This window comes from Fundulus heteroclitus, chromosome 9, assembly GCF_011125445.2.
Source record: "Fundulus heteroclitus isolate FHET01 chromosome 9, MU-UCD_Fhet_4.1, whole genome shotgun sequence".
Classification (NCBI taxonomy): domain Eukaryota; kingdom Metazoa; phylum Chordata; class Actinopteri; order Cyprinodontiformes; family Fundulidae; genus Fundulus; species Fundulus heteroclitus.
In genome coordinates, this window is record NC_046369.1 from 18,854,313 (window position 1) to 18,868,450 (window position 14,138).

At 37.8% G+C, this 14,138-nt stretch overlaps 1 protein-coding gene across 4 annotated transcripts in view; it reads right to left on the bottom strand.

The window, feature by feature from the left end:
• pex5la (peroxisomal biogenesis factor 5-like a) overlaps positions 1–14,138 on the bottom strand; it is a 117,663-nt gene that overhangs the window by 60,882 nt on the left and 42,643 nt on the right. For 3 of the 4 annotated variants that reach the window (XM_036141168.1, XM_012877931.3, XM_036141169.1), the window contains exon 2: positions 2,562–2,666. The exons of the other annotated variant lie outside the window; for it this stretch is intronic. In XM_036141168.1, the coding sequence (XP_035997061.1) occupies positions 2,562–2,666 (105 nt within the window). The remainder of the gene's footprint in view (positions 1–2,561; positions 2,667–14,138) is intronic. 4 annotated transcript variants of the gene reach the window in all.

The window sequence follows — 14,138 nt, forward strand, 5'->3', positions numbered from 1 at the left end:
TTTTTTCAGAAATTACAAGGGAAACCAAACTAATGGCTGTTCTTCCATCAGGTACGCTTGGTTCTTACTAAATGCATTACCACAAACCAGTGGAACATAATTGTTTTTCTCATATTGTGTGCCTTACGTATTATTGTCACAGCATTAAGTAATCGTTGTAATCATGCTGTTTCCTCAAAACATTCCCTACAATTTTCATTAAAATTGAAATAATGACTTCTCTTCATTTTCTTTCTCCGGTCATCCAGAAAATGGGGACAGAAGATCAGCTATGTTCTTCCAGGGAGATGTGTCAAGCATGATGCAGGTACCAAGCAAATACTAATTATAGGTTGAGTTTAAACCCAGGAGAGGGGCTTATTGAGCTGTTTGCCCATTACTCTCAGCAGCAGGAGCATCGCTGCTGCACCTTTCTAACAGGCTCCAGACTCTCCTCCTATGAAACTATTTTTCAGCCTTTTTTTATGCAACACACTATGGCGTTTTGTTTACAAGTGCTTTAAGAGGTAATCTTAAAAAAATATGGAGTGGAAAACCTTGGCTAATTGCGCCACTTGGGCTTTACTCCAAGAGATCTCTTAGATAGTCTGTCAAGGGAGCAGCTAGACTTGTCAGAACCTGAGGTGAGGACATGGGGGAGGTGGAGAGGATGGAAAATACAGAGTCAACTTGAAGGTGTATAACAAAAATATGAGGAAAAAAAGGAGCTTAAACAGTATCATTAGACTATGTTTTGTGGTTTAAAGAATTCACAGAGGTAGGATAAAACTTAGCTAATACGAATTCTATCTCTTCAGCATAAGTATGTTACTTTTAATTTAAAATTTATCTGCAATGTTTTTTAAATCTTTAGAAAATATCTACATCAGAATTTTGCTCTGTGCCATATTTTTGCTGCTTCTGTAAAATGGTAATGTGGTTCCATGTAGTCCCACTGGCCTGAATACTGGAAATTAGGGTTTTCCTTTTTCACTCAAATGTACGTGCATAGTATTCAGAGTTTTAAGAAATGTAAAGTCTAGAAATATTGAAATGTCACATGATCAAAATACAATTTTTAAGAAGACAAGCCTTTTTTAAATTCCCTTACTCAGCTCATGCATAAAATATTTACCAGCTGCTCTTTGCAAAACATTGCTGACTTGCACCAGATGCTCTCTCTCCTGCACATGTTTGTACTGGAAAGGATAAGAATTTAAATCTACCATCATAAACAATTGTCATAAATCCTGGATTGTGTCTATTGTTTCACGTACTACCTATTATTAGCTTCTCTCGTTTCTTTTATGATAAAAATCCATGAACATTATAGAGCTAAAACATTTGTTGCTAAAGAGAAATACAACCTTACTGACTCAGCTCCAACTGCAGTTTAATGGTTGTGGCGATAATGTTCAATTTTGGGTCTTCCGTTAGTGCTGCTTAAAACAAAAATACCCTTTTGTTTTAGATGTCCTGATGCATCTGAAAAAAAAAAAAAAAACTACTCAATTTTTTTGGGACTTATGTTTGTTTGTTTTAGAAACCCATATCAGTGGGATGTATTTGTGAGATTGTGGCCCCTTTGTAAGTTTTTGTTCTCGAATACTATTTTAAAAAGCAAAAACATAATTTTTTGATCATAAATTATATCAATGATACTCCCAGTAAATGTGCATATATATATATATAATATGCGCTCCGAAAAATGGTCCAAAAACAGTAATACTTCCAGTGTGTGTAAAGTTATTAGCACACTGGTAGATGCTGATGTTAATAAAATAAAACTGCCGTGATTTTTATGAAATCAAAGAAATCTCCTGATTGGGAGTATTGTGTCAGATGTGTTTCAGCTTATACATGAATATAAATATAACGCGTGCCACAACTATTTAAACATGAATACACAAAAACCTGAGCAGCAGCCACACACTTCACAGAAACAAACAAGCATATCCCATAAGGGTATGTTTTGGCGTTTGGAAACGCCCTCATGCTGAACATTTAAAAAAGCCAATAGTTAGCAATATGTAGTACAGCAAGAGCTCAGATTGTAGTGCAATGCTATCCGGTTATGCATAGCATTGTCAAAATGCTTTCACACACTTTGATAAGGATTAGCTGCTTATGAGGTGTAAAAGTCATAAAGTATTAACTGACCTTATTAGGAATGGGACAATAAGTTAGCAAAAAAAAACTCCCATGAATCCTTTGTGCGGCACTCAATACACCATACAATACATTTTAAGAAGGACATCAAGATTTCCTACAGTTTAATTGGAAAAGAAAAAAAAATCATATGGATTATAGCAACAAATTGACACTACTTCTGCAGGCCATTAGATAATTTATTCACTGAATAAATGCAGAAATGTAAAGTGTTTTATACCCCATAGAGCAGCTGGAAATGAAATTATAGTCACTCCTTTGTTAGATACAACAGTCATAAGCCTCAAGTAATGAGTTAGTAGACAGTGGAGGTCAGTTATAGGACACGCAAAGCCTTGCCAATGTTTCAGTGTCACCAACACATGAGGACGTTCCACTTAAAGGCGGGGGGATTCTGGAATGGATCTGCCCACCTTGGTAGTCACTGTGAGGAGGGGCTTCCCTTCTGATGACGCCTTACTGGGTATCTCCTTCAGGACCATGGCAACAGTCTTATCTGCAGCCCTAGAGTCTTTCCCCTACAACAGTGAAATCAACAATGACTTTTGTCAGGACAGTCAGACAACTCATAGCTTTTTGCCCCCATCCAGGGAGCCTAACATTAAATAAAACTTAATGATGTGTGTGGAGCTGTCAAACAACAAAAACATCAACATTTCCACATCACTATGGCAATGAAAAGCGTCACTGCACAATGTAGACGTTTGACTGCATACACAGATGAGTATGGTTGTCCGCAGGAATACTTTTTCCATTTTAGGATGGGAAAGTATTATACAGAGACTATCATACAGCTTGTAACATGGATAATTGCAATACTAAGAGATGTATGAAAACTTAATCACCTCACTCATCACAAATCAGCAGCAACAGCTGTAGTGAGTACAGAAAATGAGAAAATGATGTCCTGTTGTTTATTTTTCCTCATTATGTTAACGTTTTACAGAATGGCGACAAAGTCTTTAACTATTGATATGTTTTTGAATTTTTACATTTTTTTTAGGGCCTAAATTTTCGTCTAATATTTGGTCTTTTTGATCGATAAAGTTGTTGGATCTTAGTTTAAAGGTGTTGCTTCACCTACTTGACCTGCCTCTCTCATTTTCTATGTACCTCAGTATTACAATACAGTTTGTGGTTCTCATTTAATTAAAAAAAATGGAAAACTTAAATGCTTCAATGTGTGCTACTGAGTATTTAATTAATGATGTTTGGATTTTTGTAGTATTTATATATGTTAAACCATGATATTTTTTCTCATAAAAAGCTATTTTACCTTTCTTTTTTTTGCTAACATCTTGATGGTACCTCATTGTGTATTTACAGTTGAGACCTTGCTCTATTTGACTCTAAGTTGAGCTTTTGCATGTTGTAAATGGGAACTTCATGGACATGATAACTGTTTTTAACTACACCCACACAACTACATACAAACTCTTTCTTCATAGACTGGTTCTGGTTCCCATTTGGGCTGACTGATATCCACGCTGGAAGTTATTGTTCATTTTAGTCATAAGCATATAAACTACCAGTCTTTACAACAGACTGCATAAAGATCGAAGTACAAAATAGCAAATGAGAAATATTATCGGCATTCTTTGAGTCTTTCACTTCTTTATGTTAATTAAAGTTCAGCCGACATAAAGTTGTACTATAAAGTCTGCTCAGCGAAACAGATTTTAATTGTAATGTTGTCCTTCTTCCCACAGCCTCTCATAGGAAGACAGGTCTTTCTGAATTTGACCAGTCATTTATAAAATTAAAAACTGATAATCTAAGATGTCAAACTGTTTTTCCCTCAGTTTATTGTTAACCTTTTCATCTCCAGTTTTTGGTGAAAGGGCTGCAGGCACCCTTACTTTTCACACAGACTCTCCTTCTCTCTCATTTATATAATATGCTTGAACAAGGAGACAGATGAAAAATGTTGCTGTTAATCACTGTAATTCTTCTCGTATGCCAAATTGCGCCTCCCTCACCTCTGTTCTTTAATCCCTGAAAACAGTGGCGTTACCTGTAGATAAATATAATGGAAAGATAATTGGCAAAAAGTTGTTGTTTCACTGATGTTTACATAAAAATCTTGTCTCTACAAAGCTCTCAGTTCAGAGCATGACGGACTCTACCAGGATTTTTGCTAAAATCTCATTAGGGCTTTTCACATTTCAGCATGGGAGAAAAATAAATTAGGTTCTTCATCTACTGATTTCTTCAGCTGATCAAGTGACAAAATGCATGAGCTGAGCCCACAGGGAGACTTTCCTTAAAAGCTTAATACTCTTGATAAAGCACCTGCATCCTCTCTCTGACTTGAACTCCCTCAGTATAAATCAACAACATGGCTTGAGATGTTGCCAGAAGCAAAGCAGCAGTCGAGCTAGCAGAGACTCGGGCAACAACTAAGTATATTTGTTCCTGCTGGTGTATTCTAAAATGCAAATAATGCAGTTTTTGTTTCTCGAGGCTTTCTTTTTATGTCATATGTTCCAGGCTTCCACTAGCTAGTAAATAGTCCAACAGACACACATTTTGTTTTCTCTTGTCATTATTATTATTATTATTATTATTATTATTATTATTATTATTATTATTATTATTATTATTATTATTATCATTCACTATTTGCTAATTGTGTGCTTTTTTTCCTTTTTAATATTTGTTCGCTTACAATGAGGTTATTATGCCTTTAACCACTTTTGGAAAGTCCAGACGATGATGCTGTGGGTTTGTGAGCTTCTAATTGGTAGATTACTAACATTTCAGTTATTTTGGGAGCATACGTTGATGTATTTTATGGCAACAGATGCACTGCTTTTCTGTGTGGGACCAATGAAAATCAAAATAAATCAGGAAAGATATCAGGAAGAAAAAGGTAGACCTCCTCAACCCAGGTACAAGATCTAGAACCCTGAAGCTTCCATGTTTATTTATTCAAACAACTATGTGAATGTCTAAACACTTTGAGAAAGTCCAGCCATCACACTGTTCAAGAAGGAGGCGGGTTCTGTGTCCCAGAGATGAACGTGTTTTGGTGTGAAACGACATAAGCAAAAGACCTTGTGAAGATATTTCTTTAAACTGTCAGTCTTTTTCCACAGTGGAATGAGTCCTGTATAGGCAAAGGGTTAAACATCCACTAAGAGAGGAAGAACCCATTACTGGAAAAGTGAATATCCAGTAATGGGTAACTGAAGAGGGGGAAGTTTACAACCCTTAAGGCTCCACCTCAACTTTAAAGTAGCAGGGTGGCAGCATCATGTTGTTTTTTTGTTTTTTTTATCAAGTGGAGATATTGATGCAACATCTCATGACATCAGCTAAAAAGTTAAGGCTTAGACACAAATTGTTCCTCTAAATGGGCAATGACCCTCAGCATGCTTTCCAAACAGTCACATCTGTTCTTAGTTGCATCTTTTCCTAAGAGCTCAACAGATTTTCTAAAGCAAAAAACAAATCACTTGGTGTGAGGATACGACAGCTCTATTTCAAATGAGGTTTTTAAGTTTTATTGAAAACACCCAGGTTTCTAAAAGACCAATGACAGCTCTCAGTCTAATGGTGATGTGGATCCTGGAAGATAACCGAATCGACCAATCCTGAGCAGGTTTTGCTCATCCTTATAAGCTGACGTGGCAGAGAGTTGGACATTCACTGGCGTTCGGATACCTGTCCCTATTGCATAGTTTTTGTATGGGAGTCCAGTATTGAAGCCTACTATAGGGTAGTTCATGCGTGACGTCACAATCTACGTCTGCGCTACTTCCGGGTCCCGTGTGTAGGCAAAAACAGGACTGTTCTCGCATTCTATCAATACAAAACGGGTAAATAAGAGCGTGCTTTTAGTTAGTTTATTTTTGATATGTAAACAATGCCTACGACTTGTTGTGCTCCTGGTTGCACACAGAGGCATTCCAAATCGTTGGATGTACGTTTCTTTCGTTTACCGAAGGACGAAGAAAGACGAAAGAAATGGATATTTTCAATGAAAAAGGACCCAGGCAGACAATCCCAATCGACTGTGGGAGCCATCATACCCCGACAGAATTTGTAGTCTACACTTCATCTCTGGTAAATACAACTTAATTTTGCAATGGTCATTGTTCAGCTTAAATAATAAAGGCTGCAAGCGGTGTCGATCGGCCCTCGCAGCCAAGCGCCTTCGCGCACCGTCGGCCGCCAGCCACCGCAGAAGCTGTCACGCATTTTCCCTGCCCGTCCACCGGGCGATACACACGAACGCGTGCAGGCTGCCTGAAGGGACGGTATCTGGACGATATCTGGATGGTATCTGGCAATCTGATACCATCAACCATCAACTTACTCTTAAAACGATCTTGTGATACGTTATCTAAAGAAGAAAAATACGTCTAGAACTCGTCGTTTGGTCTGTTTGCGTCTGCCACTGTGCTCGCCTTTTGCCTTCCAGTCCGGCGCGCAGGCGCGAAAAACCCGGATGAAAACAATAGCAGTGAACTGGTCTATAGAAACACCACATCATTCAGGCAAAGAACCTGGGGTGACTGCAACTGGACGCGGTCAATCTTAACAGCGACATCATAAGTTATATAGCCTCAAGAACAGGACATGAGACAAGTTGTAGCCTTAGCTAGTCAACACCATTCGGTGAGGAATCGAATAAGATGTTGCAGTATGAGGGTACAGCTCTAGCCAGGGGACTTAATGTCCCCATCTTTTGAGAAGAAATAGCATTTCGATCTTATAACTTCCAGTCAGTTAGCAATTAGGAAATACATCTCTAATACAGTGGGGCAAAGAAGTATTTAGTCAGCCACTAAATGTGCAAGTTCTCCTACTTAGAAAGATGAGAGATGTCTGTACTTTTTATCATAGGTACACCTCAACAATGAGAGACACAGTAAGAAAAAAGCAACAACCAGGGAACTACATTGTAGGATTTTTAAAAAATGTATTTGTAAATATGGTATTAAATAAGTATTTGGTCAATGACAAAAGTTCAACTCAATACTTTGTATCATAACCTTTGTTGGCAATGACAAAAGTCGATTATTTTTCCTCTAAGTTATCTCCAGGTTTGCACCACTGTAGCTGGTATTTTGGCCCATTTCTCCATGCAGATCTCCTCTAGAGCAGCAACGTTTTGGGGCTGTCACTGCAACATGGAATTTCAACTCCCTCCACAAATATTCTATGGGGTTGAGGTCAGGAGACTGGCTAGGCCACTCCAGGACCTTGAAACGCTTTCTAAAGAGCTACTCCTTCGTTAGCCGAGCATGTGTTTAAGATCGTTGTCATGCTGGAAGACCCAACCACATTCCATCTTCAATGCTCTCACTGACGGAGGACCAGTACATATGGTGATGCACAGTGGTCCACATCATCCAACTATCACAGGGCACTCACCACATACACCTGCCACATTTGGTCAACTTTAAAACAGACCAGAGTTTGATCCCCCTTGGTCCAGATGTTTGTGTAGGTGTGAATACACTCTTACAACCTTAATGCGGAACAAATAACTGGATTGTGACTGATCGCGAGTCTGGTTCAAAATGGACTCTGGTGCAGTTCATTTTTGGTCTGAATACAAATCTGCTTCGAATCGAACACAATGACAGGAAATGCATCTCTTTTTGACTTAACAAGCCACCACTGCAGGACATCTGGCAAAAATTTGCCCTTATTGTTGCTAATGCTACGCATGGATGCAATTACTATTTATTACCCTGTGCAATAACCTGTGCAATAATCCTGTTAAATAAGAGACTTCGGCTGTTATAGTTATCTCACTACCTCAGTGTTGTTCTTTACCTGGTACCAGTTTAATGTACAACGTCAAATCCATATGTATATGTCACCTTAAATGTACATAAGTCATCTTAAATCTCTGCTTTATTTCTTTTTTTCCTTTTTTTCTCGACATACTGTATATATGTGGACGCACTGTATATACCTAATGCACTTTTCCTCCTTTTGGCGCTTTGTTTTGAATATTGAGCCGATGTGACACGTGAATTTCTCCACTGTGAGATCAATAAAGTGTATCTTATGTTATCTTATCAAACAATGAGCTGTGGACAGCCTTAGAGTAACGAGGAGATGCCGTGCATCCTCAATATTTGGGCAGATGCACACAAAACTCTGATCTAGTCCTTTCTGTCCAAAGGGAGCAGTGATTGTCAGTGGTGCAAAACAAACAATATGAAAGCAAACTGCACCAAACAAGTGGACCAAAGAACATTCCTGGTGTGAATACACTCTGAGTGACATTGCTAATTACAAGGTACTGGACACTTACAAAACTGGAGAAAGACAGTGATTGACCAGTAGTTAATCTCCTACATCACACACTGAACTCTGTATATATTGTCAGCAAAGTGAAGCTGGTTCTGGGTGAAACAATTGTTTCAGTTGATGTCTAATTACTTTATGCTGTGTTCAATACAGGCATGCAGGTGAAAATAGACACAAGTTACTCCAACAAGACAAACAGCTAGACAACAGGGCCAACTTCACCACATCCCAGATTTACACTATTCATCTTATCGCTCTCCACAACCTGTTTTTTTTTTAGTATTTGGACAACTTATATTTTGAGAAACAAAGATGTTCCATTGGATAACTGGACCACATTTATCCATTGTGGCTAATCTCTACACTTAGGAATTTGAAAGCATACAGTGGAACAACATCTAGACACTGGTTTAGACAGCTTCTGGGTCAAAATCTAAGCCAAACACATCATCTCAGCAGACGGGGACATTAGGTTGACTAGGGAGCATGTCAAAGACAACAAACTACCTTTTTGAATGATTTGGTGCACACTGAGAGAAACAGAAGTCTTATTGCTGAAGTCTACAGAAACCCATAGACACGGACTGTTACATAGTTTTTTTATCTCCACATCCACTGAAATGCAGAACATCCTTCATATATCTAATATGGATCTGTTTAGCTCAAGAAACCTTTTTAAACCTGTGGATATCAAAATGGGTTCATTGAAATAATGCATCCATGATTTCAAGGAAACCCAATCCAGCTGTGTCAATGAGAAAAGAAGAGGTAGATGAATATTCTCTTTCCATATGTGGCAGGAATATCCAAGAAACCGACTTTTTCAAGCAAAATTTTCAGGTGCATCTTGAACCTACCAACAATCTCTGACAAACCTGAATAGAAGCTCAGCATTGTGGTAGATGTAGTGCACTACAGAGAGACTACATTGGGTAAACAAGACAGTGTCACTACTGTGTCACTGAATTGAAACTAAGAGGTTCATCTACCTTAACAACACTTTTGAAGATAGCAATGTGCACAAGCTAGATAGGGCAAAGAGATGATTTGAGCCAGAGGTGAAAGAATCCATTTACATTAAACATGAAAAGCTACCACAAAGCAAAGGACGGTGGCCTTAGGCTCCGTTGTTCTAATAATTACAGTGCAACTTTGACCTGTTTCACCCCGTGGGTAAACAACTGTCAATACCTCGAAACATATGATCAAAACAACTTGTGTTGCCATCGTTAGGAAGCATTACAAAAATAACAATATCCCAAGCACTGAATTGAAGTAAGTATTGTGACAGTCACTCCTGTGACCTTTGCAGCACTATTATTGTGATAATTGATGCTCCAAAGCCATGCTCAGAACCGAAGAGGCCTTTTGGATGAGAGGTAAAACGTCTTCAAGAAACAAGAGATGAAGTTTTAAAGCACTTTTTGATATGCTCCTTGCGGACTTCAGCTCTGCTCACCTCCTGTGTGTTTGTCTCTTGGCTTTACAGAAAAGCTACAAACAGCTTGGCCCCTCTGGGCAAGTAGAAAATTGATCAGCATGAGGGATGAACTTATACTCTGTGGACTAGTGCGGGAAATACCGACCGCGGTGAGCTGAAATACTGTGGAAAAAACAATAAAGAGAATAAGGGGACCCCTACAGCAGCCTAACGTCTTCAAGGAGAGAGTTATCAAGATAAGGCCAATTCTTCAGTGCTTCAATATCACCCTTACATAGACTTACTGTACCAAAATGAAAACATAAAAATTGCTCGAGGAACACAAGGAAAAACGCTCCCCATGTTTACAATTCCCCAAATTCCAAAGCAATTAAGATAAAACATGTTCAGGATTGTTATTTTGAAATACTGTCTTTTTAAACTATTAAAGACCCGTCAGTTCAAGGGTGTTTGGTTCAGCTAAATTTACTAATTTAAACATAAGTTTAGACCAAAACTATGAACTACAACTTCAAACCTTATTGTTTGCAGTCTCGATAATGAAAAAATGTCCCGTATATGTCTTTGTTGGATCTTCTTGACAATGAATTATAAATTCTAAATCCCATTTAATCTTCCTCAATATACACCAACCCTCACATTTCCTCAGAAAGTAAAGAAAAAAACAGATGGAAAAATGTCGTGGATTCAGACAGCTCAGTCAGAAAGAGACACACTTACAGATTATTTAAATTAAAACATCTCATTGTGTTAATTCTCTGGATGACATTCTGAATGAATATTACTTTTTTAGCTTTATTGCTGCTGTTTCCATTGTGGTGACTCAATGAGAGTTTTTACCATTGTGACCTTTTCCTCCAGTCTCACAGTCTGTTATACACTTTAAACGGTTCGGCTCCTTATAATGAATGAGCAGCAAACACCATACGTTAAAGGAATCTACAGCTTGACATGGTTGAAATACAATAGAAATAGAAACAATTTGTGGGTACAGCTGCACATACATCAACATCAGCATTGATCGCCCTGGACCACAATGTGCGTGCCTTTGCAGGAAGGTTGGACAAAATTCAGGGGATTTCTTTGTTGATGGCAGCTATAACAAAGCATGCACTAAATTAAACTGCAGCTGAGGGACATTTATATCCCAGTGCAAATAACTGGCTTCCATCTAAGGCTTGTCTGTAGAGGATATATTTATTAGATACTCATGTTTTCTGAGTGGTTTATAAGACCTGTAAAGTAATCTCCAGCTTATCAAAGTAAATGTCAGCTAAGGACATGAAATAGCTTTAAAACTTAAAATTCTTTAGAGCCTGGGGAAAAATATAATGTGAGTTTTAAATAAACAACCTTTGTGTGCTAGGGGGCAAAATGCACTATTCAATTGCAATTATTGGAATGTGTCTTAATTAAAAGTCTGAAACCCAGCATGGTGGTTTTATTCCTTGGTTACCTAATTACATCCAGAATAACAGTACAGTTAAGGCTACTGAACTAATTAGATATATAAAATGGTTCAGCAAAGTGGTTTCTCTGGCATGCTATGCAGAGGGCAGCAGAGTACAAAGCAAATATTTATCCGCACACAGGCTTAAATCGGAGGCAACTGGACTTTCATTTAGTTCTTTCTGAAATTGTTTCAACACCTATCCAGAAGTTTTTGTAAATTCTGGTGACCTCCGATTTAAGCCTGTTTGCTGTTGCGATGACCTGGAAAACCGAGAATCTGCACAGGCAATATATTTATTACAAATCAACAATATAAAAAAACTAAGCATTTTTGAAAACCCAATGAAAAGAAAAGCTCTGATGGTTCCTACAAGTTTAAAAAGGTCTAGTTGGGGAATAAATATCAAACAGATTCAAAATGGCCACAAAAAGGAAGTCATGTGTGGCATCTATCCTCTTAGAAAATCAGATTTAAAAGCAACATTTGGCTGGATAAAAAAACCGAACAAACAAAAAAACAAAGTGCACAAAAGTCCATTTCCCTCACAGCTGGTTCTTCTGTCATTTTAAAGTGTTTCAGCTTTTTTTTTGTTTGCACAGACTTTCATACGCAGATTGCTAGGACCGCAGCATTTAGTGGGGAATCTGTGTGGAAGTGTTTGCCTGTCAGGAATGCTACCCGTAACCTGTGACAGACAAGTCTTTCAGGATATAAGCTTTAGTAATGCTTTGAATCCTTTAGTCAACAAAGCTGGCTTCAGGCGATTTGCTGAAAGCCACCCTCTGGCAACATTTCTGCACTCTGTATAACTACTGAACAGCTCTTAAACCTCAGTCACAAATCTGATATTTTGTTGAAGTGGATTTTATTTACTTTTCAAGACAGCCATGTTACACATTGAAACCGTATTGAAAATTCAATTGAATATGACTGACTGGATCAGAACTCTAATGATGCTTCATATTTCACCCCTTTGGATTTTAATTATGGAAAGAAAAAGTGCCATAATTCAATGACTAAAAATTCCTAATAGATCTCTATTTTAATGTGTAAATTCTTCATTAAAACTAACTATTAAATCCTAAAAATATTCTATTTAATAAAATATTTACCAATACAGTTATTTATTCCCTGAAATAATTTCATTATTTAATGGTGCCCCATCGCAGAAGATTTTATTTTACCTGTCAGCTCCAACCATCTACGTCAGTGGGACAACTAATCAAACTTATCAAGATGATTGGTTTGGTTGAGAGTTATTAGTAAGTCTAACCAACCAGATGTTACGCTTTACTGACGATAGACAGTGGCAGTTAAAATTCCTACATAGTTGAGTCATTACATCTAACAGCAAATTAGAAATAGTACAAAATTAAACACAAACAAAAATGGTGCTGTATTTGGTACGTAAAAAATGAAACTACCTCTTGGATGTTTATCTGTACCGAATGGTGGATATAGTGTTATTTATCGCACTGCAGATAAATACGTCTGTTTATAAATCAAGAGGTAATTAACAGTGGTTTCATCATCACTCAAGCTATTTACCAATTTATCTACAATTAGATTTACACCCCAGAAAATCATCAGTCATCTGACTGCCTGTAAACTTAATTCCAGTGAAGAGCAGCTGGGTGTATTTCATTTCGAAGAGGATGTTCCAGGGCAGAGCTTTCACAAAAATGAAGCGATGCTCTGGGAAAGGCAGAGGACAGTAATGCCTCATAATGATTATGGATGGCAAAACACTATTCCAGAGGTTTCCTGGGACAGCTCAGCAAACATGACTTACATAGGAATGAGTGGAAAGGCATTAGGATACCTGGTGCGTGCCTGAGAATAGTGACACAAGTGCCCATAAATCCAAATTCAGCTTAATAGGAATCTCTTTGCTCTGCCACTGGATATATCAACAAAGGTGGAAATTACATTATGTGCTTGGGCTACAGCTATTGATGGACTATTCACATACCAGTAACAATGCAATTCTAGCTTCTTCATTAGGGGAATCTTTTTCTTTAGCAAACAAAGTGGCAACAACTCTAACATGTTTGATATTTTAATGTAACAGTCATATGATCTTGTGAGTAGGCCTTGCCTATTTTTATTTATAAAAGAAGTCAGCTAACACATTTAAAATCACTTATCTTTCTTTTTGTCCCTCAAACAGTATCTGTGCGAAAAAGGTTTACATTTACTGTTAAGAATTTTATATTTTAGTCATTTTCTGTTCCCAGATTCCTTGTTGCTCCACTAACATTGATAAATGAATGAAAATAATCACTTTTCTTTGACCACAAGGCCCTAATCCATTAGTCCAGGAGGATAGTCTCCTGACCTCATTGTGTATAATAACCCTTATCAATCACTCATCTGTATGAATCCCATTAAAATTATCATTCTTTTACAAATTACATGACCTGTATTGTTCAACATTGTAATCCATTACTGCAGACTTGTGGCTCTGTGTTTGACAGCCAAGGTTCTGTGTAGAGAGCAACTCGAGCAAATAAGATGAATGAATTCACAATGTAACTGGACGTGTCCTTGCATCTAATAGACATGTAAAAGCCCATTAGTCTGCGTCACAGATGTACACGCACCAACACACACTCGGAGTGTCCGAGGAAGACGCTAGCTTCTGTTTTAGGCACTTAGCTTGAAATTTCTGGCAGCCTATAATTTAGTCTGACAGAAAAGATGAAAAAAAAAACAGTTTAAACTGCTTTTTTTCTTGTGATGACTGACAACAAGATTTTAAGACTTCAACCGTTTACCCTGTTTTGGTTGGCAACAGTGTCACTTCTTGCATGAATTGGACCT